We start from the raw sequence: 19139 nt of genomic DNA, 5'->3' as shown, positions 1-19139 counted from the left end.
AATTTATTCAAAGGGACAGAGAAATAAATTAAAGTTGCTCCAATGTTCATATTGATATTTTATCTATTCTTAATATACTGTATAGAATGTTATCTGTCTCTCTGTTTTTCTCATTCTTGATATCTCCCATCCATGTATCCTATCTATCTATCTATCTATCTATCTATCTATCTATCTATCTATCTATCTCTCTCATTTGTCTATCTCATTTATCTACCTATGAATGATCTTACATTATTGAGCCAGAAGAGATCAATCAAATATATCCAGTATTATCTATTTTTTTAAAAACAAAGTCAGAACATCACCCCAGAAAGTAACATATAACACCAGCACATCAACCTATATAGTAATAAAAACACACATCATTAGCCATAGTCTTCAATTTAATCTAAAACCATATCAGAACATCTCTAGTCACAGTTTATCTGTCCTGGTTCCAGAACTTTTATTAATGTCATAATATGAATTCAGATTAGGACAATTGAAGGATATGATTATTTCAGATAGTTTGAGTTATTTTAGCAACTTTAATACTCAATTATTATAATTTTTATAATTCAAAATTCTCATGGAATGAAGAAAGATAAGTGACAAGACATGAAACATTACTTCAAAGTATGTGATTTTATGCTGCATGTAAACTGTACAAAAATAAACACCAACACAAAGAAACTTAATGATTTTTTATCATCAGATGTTCTTTGGTGTTCATGTCAGGTCTCAGGATAATAATGTAGCATTTGGGGATAAAGATGCAGCCCAATAAACCCAGGCCAGAGGCCAGGATGGAGAAGATCTGCACGGCTACCATGTATTTCCCCTTGGTGCTCAGATAAGTGGGCACAAAGGAGATCCAAACGCTACAAAAAACCAACATGCTGAAGGTGATCAGTTTGGCTTCATTAAAGGCCCCTGGCAGATTTCGAGCCAGAAATGCCACCAAGAAACAGATGGCAGCCAAAAAACCCATGTAGCCAAGAGCAGAGTAGAACATGGTGACAGAGCCTTCATTGCACTGCAGCAGGATGTGTTCTGGTTGGGAATGAAAGTCAGAATCTGGGAATGGGGGAAAGACTCCCAGCCACATCATACAGAGGCCTACTTGAATACCAGAGCAGGATAAAACAATAGAGTTGGCCAGACTCTTCCCCAGCCATTTCCTCATGCTGCTGCCTGGCTTGGTGGCCAGAAAGGCCACCACCACCATGACAGTCTTGGCCAGCAAGGAAGACACAGCAACTGAGAAAACAACACTGAAAATGGTTTGTCGAAGGAGACAGGTCATTTTCACGGGGCGACCGATGAATAGAAGGGAGGTCAAGAAAGAAAGCAGGAGTGAAACCAGGAGGATGTAGGTGAGTTCACAGTTGTTGGCTTTGACTATGGGAGTGTCTCGGTATTTCATGAAGATTCCCAGAATAAAGGCGGTGGCTAGGGACAAAGCGATGGCAAAGAAAGCCAGGATGAGTCCCAACAATTCTTGATAGGATAAAAAGCTTATATTTTTGGGGACACACTGATCTCGCTTCTTATTGGAATACTGGTCATCTGGACACTTTTCACAATGGGCTGCATCTGAGAAAAAAAATGGTTAGCATGAATCTGTTTCTGGAGCTGCAGTAGCATGAAAACTGCACCAGAAATCAGTTACTTCATATTCAAAGAATAATATTTTTGCCAAGTGATATTATACAACATTAGTTAAAATAATCAAACAGTCTTTTTAAAGGCTGAAAATGAATGTGATTATCAGTTCTCAAATCTTCTTTCCTAAAACAAAAGCAAGAAAGTAACAACTCAATAGAAATCAGCAACCTTTCATTATTTATTTTAATGCTCACATCATCATCCAAATTTGGCGATAGTGCCCAATCTTTGAAGTTTGTGGATGCCTTCAAGAAATGTAATGTTTTTCTTACTTCTTGATCAAATACTCGCTTCAAAAAACAAGATAGAATATTCATTGTATCTTTATTTTTTCGGGTTGTTTTTGGAGCCACCTTACTGTACCTTCTTGCCCAGAGAATGTTCCTTCCATACACAGAGAACAGTCATAGCAGCAAACTGGGGCTCCCTCTCTCACAAGCTTGGCATAACCTGGGGAGCAACTTTCTGTACATCTTGAATAAGGCACCATCTAAACATAAAGAGAAAGATTACTCAGGGTGATATATGAATTAGAAGGATTTACTGAAATCAAGTTGCTTCCAGAAGCTCAGGAGCACATTGAGCAAAATCAGTCAAGAAGTAGTGGAATGAACTTTAATTACTCTACTTGCAAGGCGCCAATGAAAGGACATTCTGGATTTTCTCTTTCTGAAAACAAGATAATTTGATGTACTATAAATTATGGCAGCATATTCCAGTTTAATAATGTAGATTGCAAATCCTACAATACAATACAGAAGGTTCCAGTGTGTGATAGATTATTGTAAAACTTCTAAAGTAAAATGATATCTAATGAATTAATGAGGCGTTAAATTCTCTTATTTGGAAGTTATCTCAATTGGCCTCAATAAGAATTATTTCTGAGCAGATGGAGATAAATAGAAGAGCAAAATCCAAGCAGCCTCAACTACTTTGTTAAATAAAGTTGGCCATTGGACAGCACTTTGATTGACAGAAATCTTGACTTCCGAGGAGGCTTGTCTTTCTACAGTCCCAATTTTCACTCCCATGTCTGATTTGTTCAAAACTGATGTCCACTGCATGATATCAAAGTCACCAACAGGAACTCCATTTTCATCAAAAAAAATCCCATCTCTGGAAATATTGTGATGTTGGAAGTTTCTCAGGAAGTTATGAAGCTGCAGGGGAAAAAAAACATTCCAATTTGAGCCTTTATTAAATGTTATTCCTGATTGGAGGTACTCTGAATAATTCAACCTCTTCAAATCACCACTACAGTCTGAAACAGATTGATTCAGCATTTCATGGGAAGGTTCTTCCAGTAATTCTCCAGGATTTACAGCTTTTTTTCAAATATTTATAGAAGAGAAGAGAAGAGAAGAGAAGAGAAGAGAAGAGAAGAGAAGAGAAGAGAAGAGAAGAGAAGAGAAGAGAAGAGAAGAGAAGAGAAGAGAAGAGAAGAGAATAACGGAGTTGAAAGTGACCTTGGAGGTCTTCTAGTCCAACCCCCTGCTTAGGCAGGAAACCCTACATTACTTCAGACAAATGGCTATCCAACATCTTCTTAAAAACGTCCAGTGTTGGAGCATTCACAATCCTCATCAATCACAATCCCCTCATCCAAGTAATTCATTATCTCACATTCTTGAAAACATGGAATAGATAACACCACCACAATCAGGTGGCTTTGTAACTGGATAACAAATTATATTCAACATGTAGTCCACTGGGGAACCTCATCCACATGAAGGGAAGTAAGCAATGGGGAACCTCAAGTTTCCATTTTAGGCCCAGCACCATTCAATGTCTTTTGAAGATCTAGGTGAGGGAATTGAAGGGGAACTCATCAAATTTGCAGATGATGAGGCTGGCAGGAATAGCCAACACTCCAGAAGACAAGCTCACGATCCAAAAAGATCTTGACAAATTGAACATGGGCCCCTATCTAACAAAATGAAATTCAGCATAGATAAAAGAAAGGTTTTATACTTAGGCAAGAAAAACCAACAGTATAGGTACAGACTACGTGAAATTTGGCTTAATGCCAGTAACCGTGAGAAGGATCTTGGAGTCCTAGTGAACAATCACTTAAATATGAGCCAACAATGTTTGGCAGCAGACAAAACTACCAATGCAATCCTAGGCTGCGTTAATAAAGGGATAGAATCAAGATCCCATGAAGTTCTAATATTGCTTTACAAAGCCTTAGTAAGACCACATTAAGAATACTGCATCCAGTTCTGGACAACACAATATAAAAAAGATATTGAAACACTGGAAAGACTGTAGAGATGAGCAACAAAAATAATTAGGGGTCTGGAGGCTAAAACATACCAAGAACAGTTACAGCAGGGGTAAAATTCTTCTGGTTCAGACCGGTTTGGGGAACCGGTAGGGATGATTGGCATCAGTTCGCCAGACCAGCAGCAATAATCCCTGGTGGTCCACACATGCCCGCTTGCCCGCTTGCCCGCTCACCTCTTCCGACTCGCTCACCCTTTCCGTCTCACTCGCTGCTTCTGGTTGCTCGGCCCACCCACCCACTCCTACCCTATATAAGTTCCCCCTGCCATGCAGCCCAGCTACTTGCCTCAGCAGTCGCCTCATCTGCTCAGCTCAACAAAGGTATGCAATGCATGCTGCCTGCTCGCCCTTCGACTTGGGTTATGGGCTGGGGCCCATGCCCAGGGACATGCAATTCCCTGAGACCCTGCAGATGCCACCCACTCACTGCCCACCTCGACCGGGTCGGGGAATTCACCATTCCCTGGCTCCACCTTGCCATAGAGCCACCACCCACTTGCCACCCGCTCGACCGGGTTAGGGAATGCATCATTTCCTGGCTCCGGCCTTGTCCTGGAGCCGCCGCCCCCTGCTCACTCTCCCTTTGCCACGGTATGCATCCTTAAGTTCCTCTCATGTCTGGCTGCCAGGGAAGGCAAGCCAGGGCTGAGACATTGCCTCCCTTGTTGCGAGATGCCTGCAGCCATAGCCTCTCTTTTTTTTTTGGTGCTCCTGGAGGTGCTTCTTGTCCCAAAAGATGCAGCAGCTGCAGGCTTCTTGTAGCGAAAGTTTACAGAGCTGCTCCCCTTCTAAAACATGTCACCACCATCGCCATTCTGTTCCATGTGCTGGGTGCACATGCACACACCATTTACTTATTCATTCATCATTTATCAGCGGCAGCAGGGAACGGTGTGCACACGTGCATAGAACAGGGTGGCGATGGAAGCAGCACATTTAAGAAGGGGAGCAGCTTCCTGTAACTTTTCCTACAACAAGCCTTCAGCTGCTGCATTTTTGTCTGAAATGGTGCAGGGTCTCCTGCTCGATTTGTGGGTTGAATTAGAAAAACCTCTGAAGTCCTTTCAAACTCTTATTATTCTATGTTTTATGTTCTATGTTTTGCTGCTTCACCATCACAGCCCCCTCTGAGGCAAGACCATTTGCAGATATGGGAAAACATGTAATGGGAGAAGAGGGAGAATACAATTTTGCCATCAGACCTGATCAAGATGAAGTTAGCGGAGTTAGCTAGCAAAATTCAATCTTAATCCAGAACAAACAATCCAGCTGAACTCCTTACCTTGGACATCACTTTGTGGTTGAGGATTGCTGGAATATTCTGATGCTTGTTTAATTTTGAAAATTACGTTTTCACCATAGAGCTTATTCTGTAACAAAAGTATTCCAAACTAGCGCAGGTTGTTTAACTTTGGAAGTTATCATCTCTTTCTAACTCACCGTCAGGGTTCCAAGTAATACACCCATAGAAAACAGGACTCTAAGGCAAGCAGGTTCCTCAAATATCAGTTTTATTGGACATATCATATTAGATTAGATTAGATTTATTATATTTATATACCACCCCTCTCCTGAAGGACTCGGGGCGGTGAACAGCCAACAATTAAACTACAAAAATACCAAATTTAAAACAGTATTAAAATCCAATTAAATTAATTTGGCCCATAGTTAAAACCCCTATATTAAAACCCATAATTAGCAATTTAAGTTAAAACAATCAAAATAGTAGGTCAGGCCAGCCCGGCTTGATGAAACAAAAACGTCTTTAGGGCAGTTCGTAAAGCGCGAAGATCAGGGATCTGCCGTGTCTCCGGGGGCAACTCATTCCAGAGGGTAGGTGCCCCCACAGAGAAAGCTCTCCCCCTGGGGGCCGCCAGCCGACATTGTTTGGCCGACGGCACCCTAAGGAGGCCCTCTCTGTGGGAGCGTACTGTCGGTGGGAGGCTACTGGTGGCAGAAGGCGGTCTTGTAAGTATCCAGGTCCTAAGCCATGGAGCGCTCTAAAGGTGGCAACCAATACCATAGGCTGGTGAAAACTGACTCTAAATATTCACTAAAATGTGGATAGAAAGGGAATATTTTTCAATATAATAGTGGAAAATTAAAAGTTAGAAAGGGGAATAGATATAATATTTTGGGCAGGATATTCATCTTTATCGATGCTATCTTGTCCAAAGTGATAATTGCAGTTTCCCCCATTTTTCCAAATCCTGTTTTATTTTTTGAACCAGAGGTATATAGTTGTCTTCTTTTAGAGCTGAGCATCTCGCTGATATCCATATCCCTATTTTTTTTTTTTAAAAAAAAAATTCTATTTGTAGGTCTGATTCCTTTTCTAATTCTTTCTTCTGAGTTTCTGTTAAATTTTTAACCAACATTTTAGTTTTCCCTTTATTCAATTTAAATCCAGCTACTTCCCCATTCCTTCCTATTTCCCCCAGTAATCTCGGGCCCATTTTATAGGTTCCTCTATAATGAGTACTACATCATCCTCAAAAGCCTGTACCTTTTATTCCTCTCTCCTAATCTTTAATCCTTTTTTTTTTCACTATTTTTTCTAATTCTATTTAATAAGCTTTCTAATGTCAAAATGAATAATAATGGTGACAGTGGGCACCCTTGTCTTACACCTTTCTTCATTTGAAATGTATTCGTCATATCTTCATTTATTATTATTTTTGCCCTTTGTGATTTGTAAATTGTTTCTATCATTTTCTCAAAGTTGGTTCCGAATTTCATTATTTTAATTTTCTCAATCATAAATTTCCAATTAAGATTGTTAAAAGCTTTTTGGGCGTCCAAGAACACAAGGGCCATTTGTTTCTCCAGATGGGCTTCATAATACTCTAGGGTGTCCACAACTATTCTTATTTTGTTCCTTATTTGTCTATCCAGTAGGAAGCCATTCTGACCCGGATGTATAATGGAGTTTAATATCCTTTTTAGTCTTTCTGCAATTGTGTTCATGAAAATTTTATAGTCTATGTTTAAGAGGGAAATCGGTCTATAATTTTTAATTTGATTTTGGTCTGTACCTTCTTTTGGAAGTAATGTGATGTATGCTTCCCTCCACGATTCTGGTATCTTTGCTTCCAATAGGGCCTCATTACATATCTCCAATAAATTTGGTGTTATAATTTCGTCTAATATTTTGTAGATTTCTCCTGGGAGGCCATCTGGGCCTGGTGTTTTGTTGTTTTTGAGTTTCTAAATTGCCACTCTTAGTTCTTCAATTGTAATTTCTTTGTTTAGCCTTTCTCTCTCCTTGTCTCCTACTGGTGGGATCTTTTCCTCCTTTCAATATTCTTCAATCTTTTTTTATTAATATGTCATCCTTATTATAGAGATCTGTGTAATATTCTTGGGTTATTTTCATTTTGTCCTCTTCTTTGTTCTGTAGGTTTCCCTTTATGACTTCCAATTGTTGAATGATCCACATTTCATGTTCTTTTTTTAATTTATAGGCCAACCATCTGCCCGTCTTGTTTGCATTCTCGAAATAATATTGTTTAGATTGTCTACGTTTATTTGCCGTTTCCTCCTGGTCTAATATATTCATTTTATGCTTCAGTACTGTCAGTTTCTCTTTGACTATTTTGTCTCCTGGACTTAGTTGGAGTTTCTTTTCCATTTTTCCAATTTCTTCCTGAAGAATGTTGTGTGCCTTCCATTTTTCTTTGTTTTTATGTGCATTGTATGTTATTGTTATCCCCCTTAAGTAAGCTTTCATTGTGTCCCATAGGTTAGTTAGGGAGGTATGTTGCTTTTCATTTTCTTTAAAGAATAGTCTCAGTTCTCCCATTATCTTTATATTCCTTCTCTCTTAAAACTTGTAAGTTTAGTCTCCATCTCCTAGTCTTCTTTCTTTTTGGGACTCTCCATTTTACTTCCAGGGGATTATGATCTGCCCATATATTGGGATTAATTTCTACTGTTTCCATTTCCAACCCTAATTCATTATTTGCCCATAACATATCTATTCTGGACCATGATGTATGGGGGTTAAAGTAGAAGGTATATTTTTTCTCATTTGGGTGTAAGATCCTCCAAATATCTGTTAAATTTAGTTCTTCTATCATATTGAAAAAAGTTTTAGGTACCCGTCATTTTGGATATATATTTTTTTACAGAAATTAATAAAATTATTAGGAAATTTATTTGGGCCGGAAAAAAAGCAAGAATTAAATTGCAATCATTACAAGATAATAGAAGTAGGGGAGGTTTTGGACTCCCAGCATGGGAAATATATTACAAAGCAGCCACTCTGGTATGGATAAGGGAATGGGTTAATTTAAGAAATAAAAGAATCTTAATCCTGGAAGGACACAACCTACAAAAAGGATGGCACGCCTTCCTGTGGGATAAAAAGAAAAGACCAAATATATTTCCAGATATATAAGATAAGAGAAGCATTAATACAAGTTTGGGGGAAAATTAGAAGAAAACAATATATGAAAATCCCAAACTGGCTATCGACAATGGAAGCCATGATATACCCAAATACATTAGAGATCAATAAAATGATTAGCTATAAAAAGCTTTTAGACAATCAAGGAAATCTCAAAAGTAAACAATCCCTAGGGGAGCAGGGAATATATATTGACTGGTGGCCGTATTTGCAGATCCAATCCAGATACAAAAAAGATATAGAAGAATTTGGTATTGAGGTGGAAACAAATAGATTAGACAAATTACTGATAGTTCCAGGAAAATAAAAATACTATCCAGACTATACAACTATTTATTAGAGTTTGACAGGGCGGAAGAGGTAGTAAAAGAGCCAATGATAGCATGGGCCAAAAATATTGGACATAATATAAATTTGGATGAATGGGAAATGTCCTGGAATAGAAATTATAAACTAACAAAAGTGGTAACATATAAAGAAAACCAATATAAAATGTTATACAGATGACACCTACCACCTGTGAGATTAGCAAAAATCTATCCAAATGTAAGCCCCAAATGTTGGAAGTGTGGATACCACCAAGGTACCTTCTTTCATATGTGGTGGTCCTGTACCGAAGAGAAGAGGAATTGGAGAAAAATACTAAATTGGCTACAAGAATCAACTAATGAAAAAATTGAATTGATACCTGAAACATTTCTCCTGGAAATACTAAAGACTAAATATGAAAAAAAAGAGAAGATATATAAATATATATATACTCACTGCAGTGAGAATAGCATATGCCCAGCATTGGCAAGGAAAAGATACACCACCTGAGGAACTTATTATTCAGAAAGTTTTAGAGTGTGACGAAATGAACAAATTAACGTTAGAACTAAATGAAAAAGAGGACTCAGAATACTATACGGTGTGGGATGATTGGTACAGATGGACTGATAACTGAACAAAAAATAGATGAAAGTTAATACAAATTTTAAGATATATATATATGTATCTGGAACTAAACATAAAGGAAGAATTGATATAACCTGTATGAAAAAGTAGCACTGTCTGACTGATTCTATTGTATTGTATTATAATAAATTTCAATAAATTAAAAAAAAAAGGAAAAGAAAGGGGACTGAAACTAGAGAGAGGGGGATTAACGGAATACACATCTTTATATAATAAGGTGAAGTAATAATAAGAGGGGAAATCAAATGGTAGTAGTAAGAATGTTTGAATAATATGGTGATTGGCTTAAAAATAACATATTGAAATATGGAATAACTAATAATGTAAGAATATAATTCAACAAAAATATGGTTACTATTACCAGAAGTATATACGCTTGTCAACTGTAGTAAATATGAGGAATATCATTTTATTTGTACCAAAATTTAAGTCTCTAAGGTTCCACACTATTCACGCATTGATATGTTTGTAAAAATTTAAAAAAAAAACTTGAAAAAAAGAAATAAACATTTAGAGTCGGTTTAATGTCAGGGTTCCAAGTAATAGGCCCATAGCAAACAAGACTCTGAGGCAAGCAGGTTCCTCAAATATCAGTTTTATTGGACATATCATATAGGCATAGGCTGGTGAAAACTGGCTCTAAATGTTCCCACAGTTTTCTCCTAATTAAAAGTAAAAGTTTTCCTCTCCTTTCCAAACAATCAGTCACATGGTCCAATCAAGGTGTCATCTGGTTGCCTGGTGATTTCACTCATCCTCCCTCTGACCATCGGTGGGAATGTCCTTGGTACCCAGGAGTAAATATTTTGTTTTGGCTACAAAACCCCAGCTATCTCTATTCCCCCCTCCCTCTCTATCCCTCAGCTCCAGTGTGGCAACACTGAAGCCTCCAACATGGCCTCGGTCAGGTCAGCTTCAGGATTGACACTCGCTCTCAAATACCACAAACTGGGCAACTGCTCTTTGGAATATCTCACCCCTTTCTACATCTAATTTAATATGGATGAATTGGAAGGGAAGAATCAATGGAACCTCAAAGGAGAAGACTTACCTGCCATGGCTGTACAATCTGGGGTGGTTGATGGTCTCCAACTTGCATTCTCCTCTTCCTCCGTTGGGAGGAAGAGGCAGCACTGAGGACCCAGGCCACAATTTGAATTATTTGGGAAATACCGGAGGAATCCAGAGACAGGATTCTTGCAATCACATCAGGGGGTGGGAATTCCCAATTCTCTTTTTCTCTGCATTTTTTCCAAACTTTCTTAGATAACACAGGACTTGAATAAGAACATTGGAATGCTTCCTTTCCATACGATAAGACCATGGATGCATAAGAATTAAAGTCATAATACTGAGTCCTTCTCTTTGTCTGGATGAGGAAGGAAAACAAAGCATATTTATTTTGGAGATCAACCAAGAGGTCAAAACTACTTACACTTAAAGCTGTCAAAGTTGTTGCAATCCACACCCTTCCCACAATGGATGTATTAGTCATATCAATTGTTTGTATTATTATTGCTAACATTCCTGAGGCCTGAAAATCCAGTTGGAATACTATAATTTTTATTTGACTCTTGATAAGAGAAAAGAACTTTTCCCTTTTTTCTTGCATGTGAGTTTCTCCAGCACTTGTCTGCATATTTGCTTCTGGGACGGTTCCTGAGAGGACAATGCAAATCCCATTTTTTAGAGCGAGAACTTCCCAGCGTCTTTTGAATTTTTCTCCTTTTTCATTGTCCTGAGAAAGGAGGCCGATCCACGTCCATTGGAACTGCAGGAGCAACTGGACGATTGCTGAGTAAGGAGGTTCTTGGTTTGGGGTCAACCGATATGAAAAAGGAAAACGATGGTTTTTCTCAGCCATCTGGTTGATGACATTATAGTTGATCTAAGATAAAAGAGAAGGTATTGGTAGTGTAGGAAGTTAGCACCCACCCCCTCCTAGGAAAATGAGATATTTTAGGAAATATTAAAAGGGAAGAATATTTCTCATAAAAAGGAGGCAGAAACTCAGCCTCCCCACCACCTTTGTCAATGGGTCATTAAGGCCTGAGCCAGTCCATTCTACATAACAAAGATCTACCTGCTTCAGGCAGAACCATAATAGCAATTCCAAAGCCCTTTCAGTACATCATCATTCAGCAAGGCTCAACCAGACATGGACTCAAAACACGACCTACAGAGTTGCCCCTGTATGGCCCTATGGGAGTCTGACAACCAATCAGAATAAAGCTCAAATTCAGAGAGGGCATAAAACTCAGTCACTCTCAGCATCTTTTCCTTTTTTTCTTCACCCAACATCATCAAGGCATGTGATCCTGTCCACCATTAATACCATCTTTCCAAGCAACTTCCTTGAATCCAGTGTCTTTCCCCCCACTTGGAACTGAACCCAGAAGGATATTTCTTCCAACAGTAGTTTGTGCCAGTTTTAATGATTAAAGTCAGATGGTAAATCTAAGGGCCTTTCCACACTGCTGAGAGACATTTCAAATGATGAATTTTGCATGGATTTTGCTAGTTTCTTTGATGTTCTGTCCTGTTGTCTTCTATGCTCCCTTTGAAACCAGGGAGCTCTGAATTATCTGTATGTTTATTGGTGATCCTCATAGAGCACACCCTTCTGGTCACATTATAACACTGTGGATCACCCATCCACTCGGTCAATTAGTCAATCAGAATAGAGCTGGAAAGTCTTATAGTCCAACCACCTGCTCAACCAGGAGACCCTAGTCGAGGGGTATCAAACTCAAGGCCCGAGGGCTGGATCTGGCCTGTGGGGTGCTTAGATCTGGCCTGTGGGGCCGCCCTTGAAATAGCAAAGGATCAGTTTAATAACCTCCCTTTAAAAAAAACCCAAATTAGGTTGACAGGGACAACTGATCGCCGGAACTACGAGTTTGCTAGAACTTTTCCAAACAGCAGCAGCCCATCACTTTATGTATACACATATACTTTGTGAATTAAAAATTCTTTCAGCTATTCTAATATTTACTCTCTGACTTTCAATTTATTTGGAGAAATATATACAAGTGCTGCCTTCTAGGCAAATCTGAACATTTTACAACATGGAATTAATTTCATTTGGCTTTATACCTGTGGAATTTTATAGATGCTCAAGACATTGGAAATATGATGAAAGAGTTCAGAATCCATCTCTTCAAGAATCGCCAGCAGGTTCTTTTGTCTTCCACATCTGTAGTTTGGGATGTTCTCCTGTCCTGTAGACAGCACATCCAGCATGGCCTCATATGTCATCCTTGCGCTGAAAAAATTCTCATAGATGTTGTAGCCCAGGGTGATGTTGGGTAAGAGCCTTGAATTCTGGTTGACTTCATGAACAGCCAACAAGAAGGGCAGAATGTGGTAGAAGATGTTCTCACTGCAACATAAGAAATTTCATCATCTTTTTTTTTTTTTGCTCTATATCAACGATTTATGTGATCAACTTAAAAGCAATTGCATTCTTTTTGCCGATGATGTAAAATTATTCAATTCTACAGATAATTCTGTTGTTTTGAAAAGTGATCTCAACTATGATTCTGAATGGTGTCTGAATGGTCATCTATTTGGCAACTTCAAATTTCGATTCATAAATGCTTTGTCTTACATATTGGCAAACATAATCAGAATGTCAAGAATAAAAAAGGTGGCATTGATCTAGCAAGTGAAATTTTGCTGGTCCTCAGAAAAATTATTTGCATTTTTTATATTGCACTAAATCAGGGGTCCTCAAACTACGGCCCCTGGGTCGGATATGTGCAAGAAGATTTGTGTTGCTGCAAAGAATCTCCCCCTTTGGGGTCTTCTTGTGTGGGTCAGAGGGGGGAAGAAATTCCAACTTGGGGTCTGTTTCAGCCTCCTGGTGCGGGGCTTTGGGAGAAGTTTGGAGGGAAGTGCCGCTGCTGGCGAAGAGCCAGAGGGCCTTGTTCCAGTGAGACTGCATCATGGCCTGGAATTGGCTGACCATATTAGCCGTCTGAGCCTCCAGGCACCAGTAACTGGCCTTGTAGTCCCACAGGTCTTCCCTCTGCATGGAAAGCCAATGCTTGTAGTCCTCAGTGAGGTGCTTCTCCTGAGCCTCCTTCTTGGTCAGATCCAATTGGAACTGAGCCAGATGTTTTGCCAACTCTTTCTCATGGTGGCTGCTTAGCTCCAACAACTGCTTCCTGTTGGGGCCCTAAGGAGCCCAGGCGGGTAGGCGAGGAGTGGCAAGTAGAGGCTGGCAAGGTGCCCCTCGACGTGAGTGACATCAAGTTGGCCACACCCACCCAGCCGGTCATTAGGCAGATCATATTAGTGGTCCGCGGGATTTAAAATTATGAATTTATGGTCCCTGAGGTCCAAAAGGTTCTAGCAGATGATCCTCTGTGTCTGAATGGGCTCTGAATGGTCATCTATTTGGCAACTTCAAATTTTGATTCATAAATGCTCTGTCTTTATGTTTATTGGTAAACATAATCAGAATATTAAATATAAGCTAGGTGGCATTGATCTAGCAGATGATCCTCACCTTGTTAAGGACCTTATCTATACGTATCTCAGATGATTTATGTTCCAAAGCTCACTGTAACAGCATTGCTCAAAAAGCATTAAGAGTTGTAAGGTTAATTTGATGAAGCTTTTTTTTCAGGAAACATTGTATAGCTCATTAGAGGTTATAAAACTTATGCTAGACCAATCTTAGAGTATTGTTCAACTGTTTGGAATCCCCACCAAAATCTGACATCAGTACAATTGAGTGGGTTCAGAAGTACTTCACGAGAAAAGTCTTGCACAATTCTTTACACAATAGAATTCCCTATGCTACCAGGCTCAAAATTCTCAGTTTGGATAATTTAGAACTGCGTCCCTTGTGGCCAGGCTTAGGTATTGCATCCAAAATTAAACATAGTAATATTTTACCTTTAAATGACTTTTTCTGTTTTAATTGCAATAATATTTCCGTGAACAACCGCTTTAAATTCCATGTAAATTGTTCTAAACTTTACTGTAAAAATATGATTTCTGTAATAGAGTTGTTGAAGTCTGGAATGCCCTACCTGATTCAGTTGTCTCAGCTACAAATTTTCACAGTTTCAGTCACAAATTGACTTCCATGGATCTTACTTCATATTTAAGTGGTCAGTAGAGGGAGCATGCATAACTGCACTAATGCTACTATCGTCCAGGGGTAAAATTCTGCAGGTTCTGAGAGGTTCTGAAGAACTATTAGTGGAAATTTTGAGTAGTTTGGAGAACTGGCTAATGCTACCTCTGGCTGGCCCCAGAGTGGGGTAGTGGCCCCAGGGCATTTTGCAGTATCCTTCCCCTGTCATGCCCACCAAGCCACACCCACCAAGCCACACCATGCCCACCAAGCCACGCCCACATAACTGGTAATAAAAAAGTTTTGAATTTTACCACTGCTATTGTCCCTGTCATTGTATTTTTATTCTTTTATTCTTGTTCTATTTTTTCTTTGACAAATTCCAATAAAGAAAGAAATAAATCTTCAGTTTGGATTTTCATGAAAGCATGTCATATTTACTGTAGCTTTATATCTATATAGCGCAATGCCAAAAATATAATCAACTTCTCTTTATTCATGTCAGAGTTCTGAGCCTTGAGCCAAGCTTCAAAAGAAATCCAGTTATTTATTAGGAGCTTCATGTCGCCAGATTCCCAAGTGAAGCCAACTCTGACTCCACATAATTTACACCCCAATCATGATCCTGTTTCCTTCTTTTACCCTGGGTGTGTCATCAATCACATTAGCCAACAGAGCAACTTTGTATGTTGTAGAGCTCACTCCTCTCGGGCCGCTGTGGCAACCCTGAGATATAGCCTTGAGAGACATAAGACATAAGACTGGAATGTGCATCTGTCTTTGGCTGCCCTGCTGTTTTGTCCGTTTCCCATCCCCGTGGTCTATGGCAACTCAAGATCAGGCCAGGGATGCTTTGCAAGTTGACATTTCAGTTAAATTATTCAATTTATTTGAACTTTGCAAGCGATAGACATTTTTGAAATTTCTATGAGAAGAACAGTCCCATTGACACTACTAGGAGCTTGTTGCCAAAAGAAATATCAGAGAGAGATAGCAAGCTTGTTATGTCAGGATCAAAGGAATCCTATCAAAATCACCAGAACTGATTCTGCCTATCATTTTCTCCACATTATGACTTGGAAGAAGAAAGTGAGGAAAATTATTCTTATAGTTCAATAGCCAGGTAAGGAAAACAGTTACAATAGTAAGAAACTCCCACACCTTTTTTTACTCAAAAAGAAAGTGTGAAAGTTTCTTACTATTGTAACTGTTTCAATCTGCAAGCAAAAACCTCCCTCCAGCAGCTGCTTTTTGGCTTGTCAAATTAAAGTGACAGTGTCTTTTTTTTTCCCCTTCTTCTTTGCCAAATGATCTCCTGTCTGAGAAAAGAGTTGTGATTTTTTCCTTCTGGCATATCAGTTGGGTGGCTTCTTGGCTTCTCAATGTAAAGCAACGGTGTCTTGGTTTTTCTTTCCTCTTCTTTGTCAAGTGAGCCCTGATTTTTCCCTTCTAGCCGATCAGCTGGGAGTCGGGAGGCAGCAAATAGATTGGTGGCGGGGCCAGGAAGAGCTGGTATTTACCGGTTCTCTGAACTACTCAAAATTTCCACTACCGGTTCGCAAGAACCGGAGAGAACCGGTAGCAACCCACCACTGTGAGAAATAGATTTAAGGAATAAGATCTGATAGACAGCCTAAAGAACTATGGACAGAGGTTCACAACATAGTACAAGAGGTATCAACTAAAACCATCCCAAAGAAAAGGTAATACAAGAAAGCAAAATGGCTGTCAGAGGAAGCTTTGCAAATAGCTGAGGAAAGAAGGGAAGTGAAAGGCAAGGGAGAAAGAGAAAGATACACTCAATTAAATGCAGAATTCCAGAGAATAGCTAGAAAAGATAAGAGTGCCTTCTTAAATGAACAGTGCAAAGAAATAGATGAAAATAAAAGAATAAGGAGGACCAGAGATCTCTTCAAGAAAATAGGAGATAAGAAGGAAACATTTCATGCAAAGTTGGGCATGATAAAGGACCAAAATGGCAGGGACCTAACAGAGGCAGAAGAGATTAAGAAGAGGTGGCAAAATTACACAAAAAAACTATACAAGATCGTTTTCTTCACAGTCCTCGAGAATGCTAATAAGGGATGCTACCAAGTGTACATGTATAGGTTGTGATCATATGATATGATTTCTTCCTGTTATATCACCCTGAAGAGGACTAAGAGTTGGATTCAACTGCTAGATTAGCAAGTGGTATTACCTATTTGAAGATGGATATCTATTAAGAAAGCCTTCTTTAGACCTAGAGATATGCTGCAAAATATTCATGGCTTCCATAAGAAAGGCTGAGTGCCACAGAATTGAGGCCTTTGAACTATGGTTCTGAAGAAGACTCCTGTGAGTCCCCTGGACTGCAAGGTGATCAAACTGGTCAATTCTAGAGGAGATCAACCCTGACTGCTCTTTAGAAGGCTAGATCCTGAAGATGAAACTCAAATACTGTAGCCATCTAATGAGAAGGAAGGACTCATTGGAGAAGAGCCTAATACTGGGAAAGATTGAGGGAAAAAGAAGAAGGGGATGGCAGAGAATGAGGTGGCTTGATGGAGTCACTGAAGCAGTCGGCGTGAGCTTAAATGGATTCTGAGGGATGGTAGAGGACAGGAAGGCCTGGAAGAAACTTGTCCATGGGTTGCAATGGACTGGACACGACTTTCCAACTAACAACACCATTAATGGCTTTAGAGTTATTGTCCTATATTCTACAATTAACAATAGGATTTCTCGACAACTAAACATTAACTTATCACAGAAAGTCTCTCCCCTCCTTGAATTTGGTTTTTAAAAAGTATCCCTTTTATTTAAACCAAAAGGAACAGGGAAGCTACAAAACTATTAAAGGGTGGAAAGAAAGAGCAGAGAGGGTGGAAGGAATTATAGAGTCAATGTAAGGAAAGGGAAGAAACAGTGGGGAGAAAATACAAGAAATCTCACTCTCTTCTAAGGTATCATTGAATCACTTTATTGGGAGTTACTGTTTAACTATTCTTAATAAATAAATAAAATAAATATGAATAAATAAGTTGCTGAATCCACAGTACAAAGCTAATCATTTTGAAAGCAGGCAAAACCCCATCAAGGCAAGATTCATTCAACTTAAAAAGAAACTTTGCCAACTCAGGTTTTACAACATCATCAGGTTCCCCAGGAGCCTTTCCTCTAAAGCAAATTGGGATGAGCAATAATGACTTGGCTTTCTCAAAGTGAGGAATAGGGGAAAGGAAATCAGAAAAGACGCTGGAGGTATGTGGTTGGAGAAGATGATGCAGGAACATATCAATTTAAAACCTGGACTATTCCTGTTGGGGATTCTATCAGAAGCTTATAATAAAGAAAATACTAGATTATACTAGATTATTCATGTAATAATTGCAGCTAGAATTGTATTTGCACAAAATTGTAAAAGTGAAGAGATCCCTATGGATGAAAATATGATTAAGAAAAAATTAGAATGTGCCGAAATGAATAGAGTAGAATAGAATAGAATAGAATAGAATAGAATAGAATAGAATAGAATAGAATAGAATAGAATAGAATAGAATAGAATTCTTTATTGGCCAAATGTGATTGGACACACAAGAAATTTGTCTTGGTGCAAAAAGTCTCGGTGTACATAAAAGAACAGATACATAGATACATAAATTAACACTTTCAATCAAAGGAAAGGAAGAATCTGATTATTATGATATATGGTAGTTATTCTATCAATGGTTGGAGAATAAATATGAAAACAATGTATTATAAAGACAAATAAGTTAAGAAGAGAAATGTTATAATAGTAGGTATGTTAAATATTAGTAGTAATATAAGAATAGATACAAATAATGAATATGGTGGTAGATTTTAATTGTTATGAAAAAAAAATATGTACTCACCGTTTACTGAAAGAGGGAATGTTTGTATTAAAAGAACATTTAAAAAATTATATATATACAAATATATATGGATGTGGATGTGACTCCACTGAGTTAGGGCTGCAGAAAAACCTTGGTTACGTACGAAAAAGCTGGCTAAAGATATATATATATATATATATATATATATATATATATATATATATATATATATATATATATATATATATATATATATATATATATATATATAGAAAAGACATTGGAGCACAATTACCTTTCAGTAATCTCCTGGCTTGTAGTAATGGAACCATTCCTTTTCTTCTATGATCACCTTAAATGGACATTTCATCAGCGTACTGGCACAGGGAATTTGAGACAGAAACTGAAGCAGAAAAAGCTGTATATGCAGCAGCAGCAACATTTGACATACAGTATACTGCAGGAGATCCTTCCTAGAGTTCTTTCTTCAGAACAGAGCTAAATCTCAGAGATCGCAAAAAGACCACAACTTCAGTGAAGAAGGTCCAATTTGCCCCCAGATTTGGAAGAGCTATCTGCAATTTCAGACTGCTAGAGTATTTGCCCAGCTTTACCCCAAACTCTGATCTCATCACAGGAGGCTGTTAAAAATCAGATTATTACATGCTGTCTATCCCATTTGTTGTCACATTGGGGACTAATTGTGGTGGTAGAAATCCCATAAACCTTGTTCAAAGGAGAATAAATAATCATGATTTTAATAATTAGAAGGGGAATTGGGAATGAGCCTTGGCCATAAAAGTGTGCCGTTGGAGAAAAGAGTTTTGTTTGACTCAGGAGAATAATCCTAATTTGAGAGTTGAGAAAGGAAATATTCAGGGAAGTTTGATTATTTTTTAGTCTCCAAACTTAT

At 38.5% G+C, this 19139-nt stretch overlaps 1 protein-coding gene across 1 annotated transcript in view; it reads right to left on the bottom strand.

Moving 5' to 3' along the window:
- Positions 1–676: 676 nt before the first annotated feature.
- The window catches only part of LOC139310130 (vomeronasal type-2 receptor 26-like), a 51099-nt gene continuing 32636 nt past the window's right edge, over positions 677–19139 (bottom strand). The window contains exons 4-8 of the mRNA XM_070934287.1: positions 12398–12683; positions 10353–11189; positions 2583–2810; positions 2014–2140; positions 677–1578 (exon numbers count right to left, since the gene is read on the bottom strand). Coding sequence (XP_070790388.1) covers positions 677–1578; positions 2014–2140; positions 2583–2810; positions 10353–11189; positions 12398–12683 — 2380 coding nt within the window. The remainder of the gene's footprint in view (positions 1579–2013; positions 2141–2582; positions 2811–10352; positions 11190–12397; positions 12684–19139) is intronic.

This window comes from Pituophis catenifer, unplaced genomic scaffold, assembly GCF_029215685.1.
Source record: "Pituophis catenifer annectens isolate HBS135680 unplaced genomic scaffold, rPitCat1.0.hap2 SCAF_2, whole genome shotgun sequence".
Lineage (NCBI taxonomy): Eukaryota > Metazoa > Chordata > Lepidosauria > Squamata > Colubridae > Pituophis > Pituophis catenifer.
The sequence above is the reverse complement of the archived record's forward strand: the minus strand, read 5'-3'. Positions and strand labels throughout refer to the sequence as shown.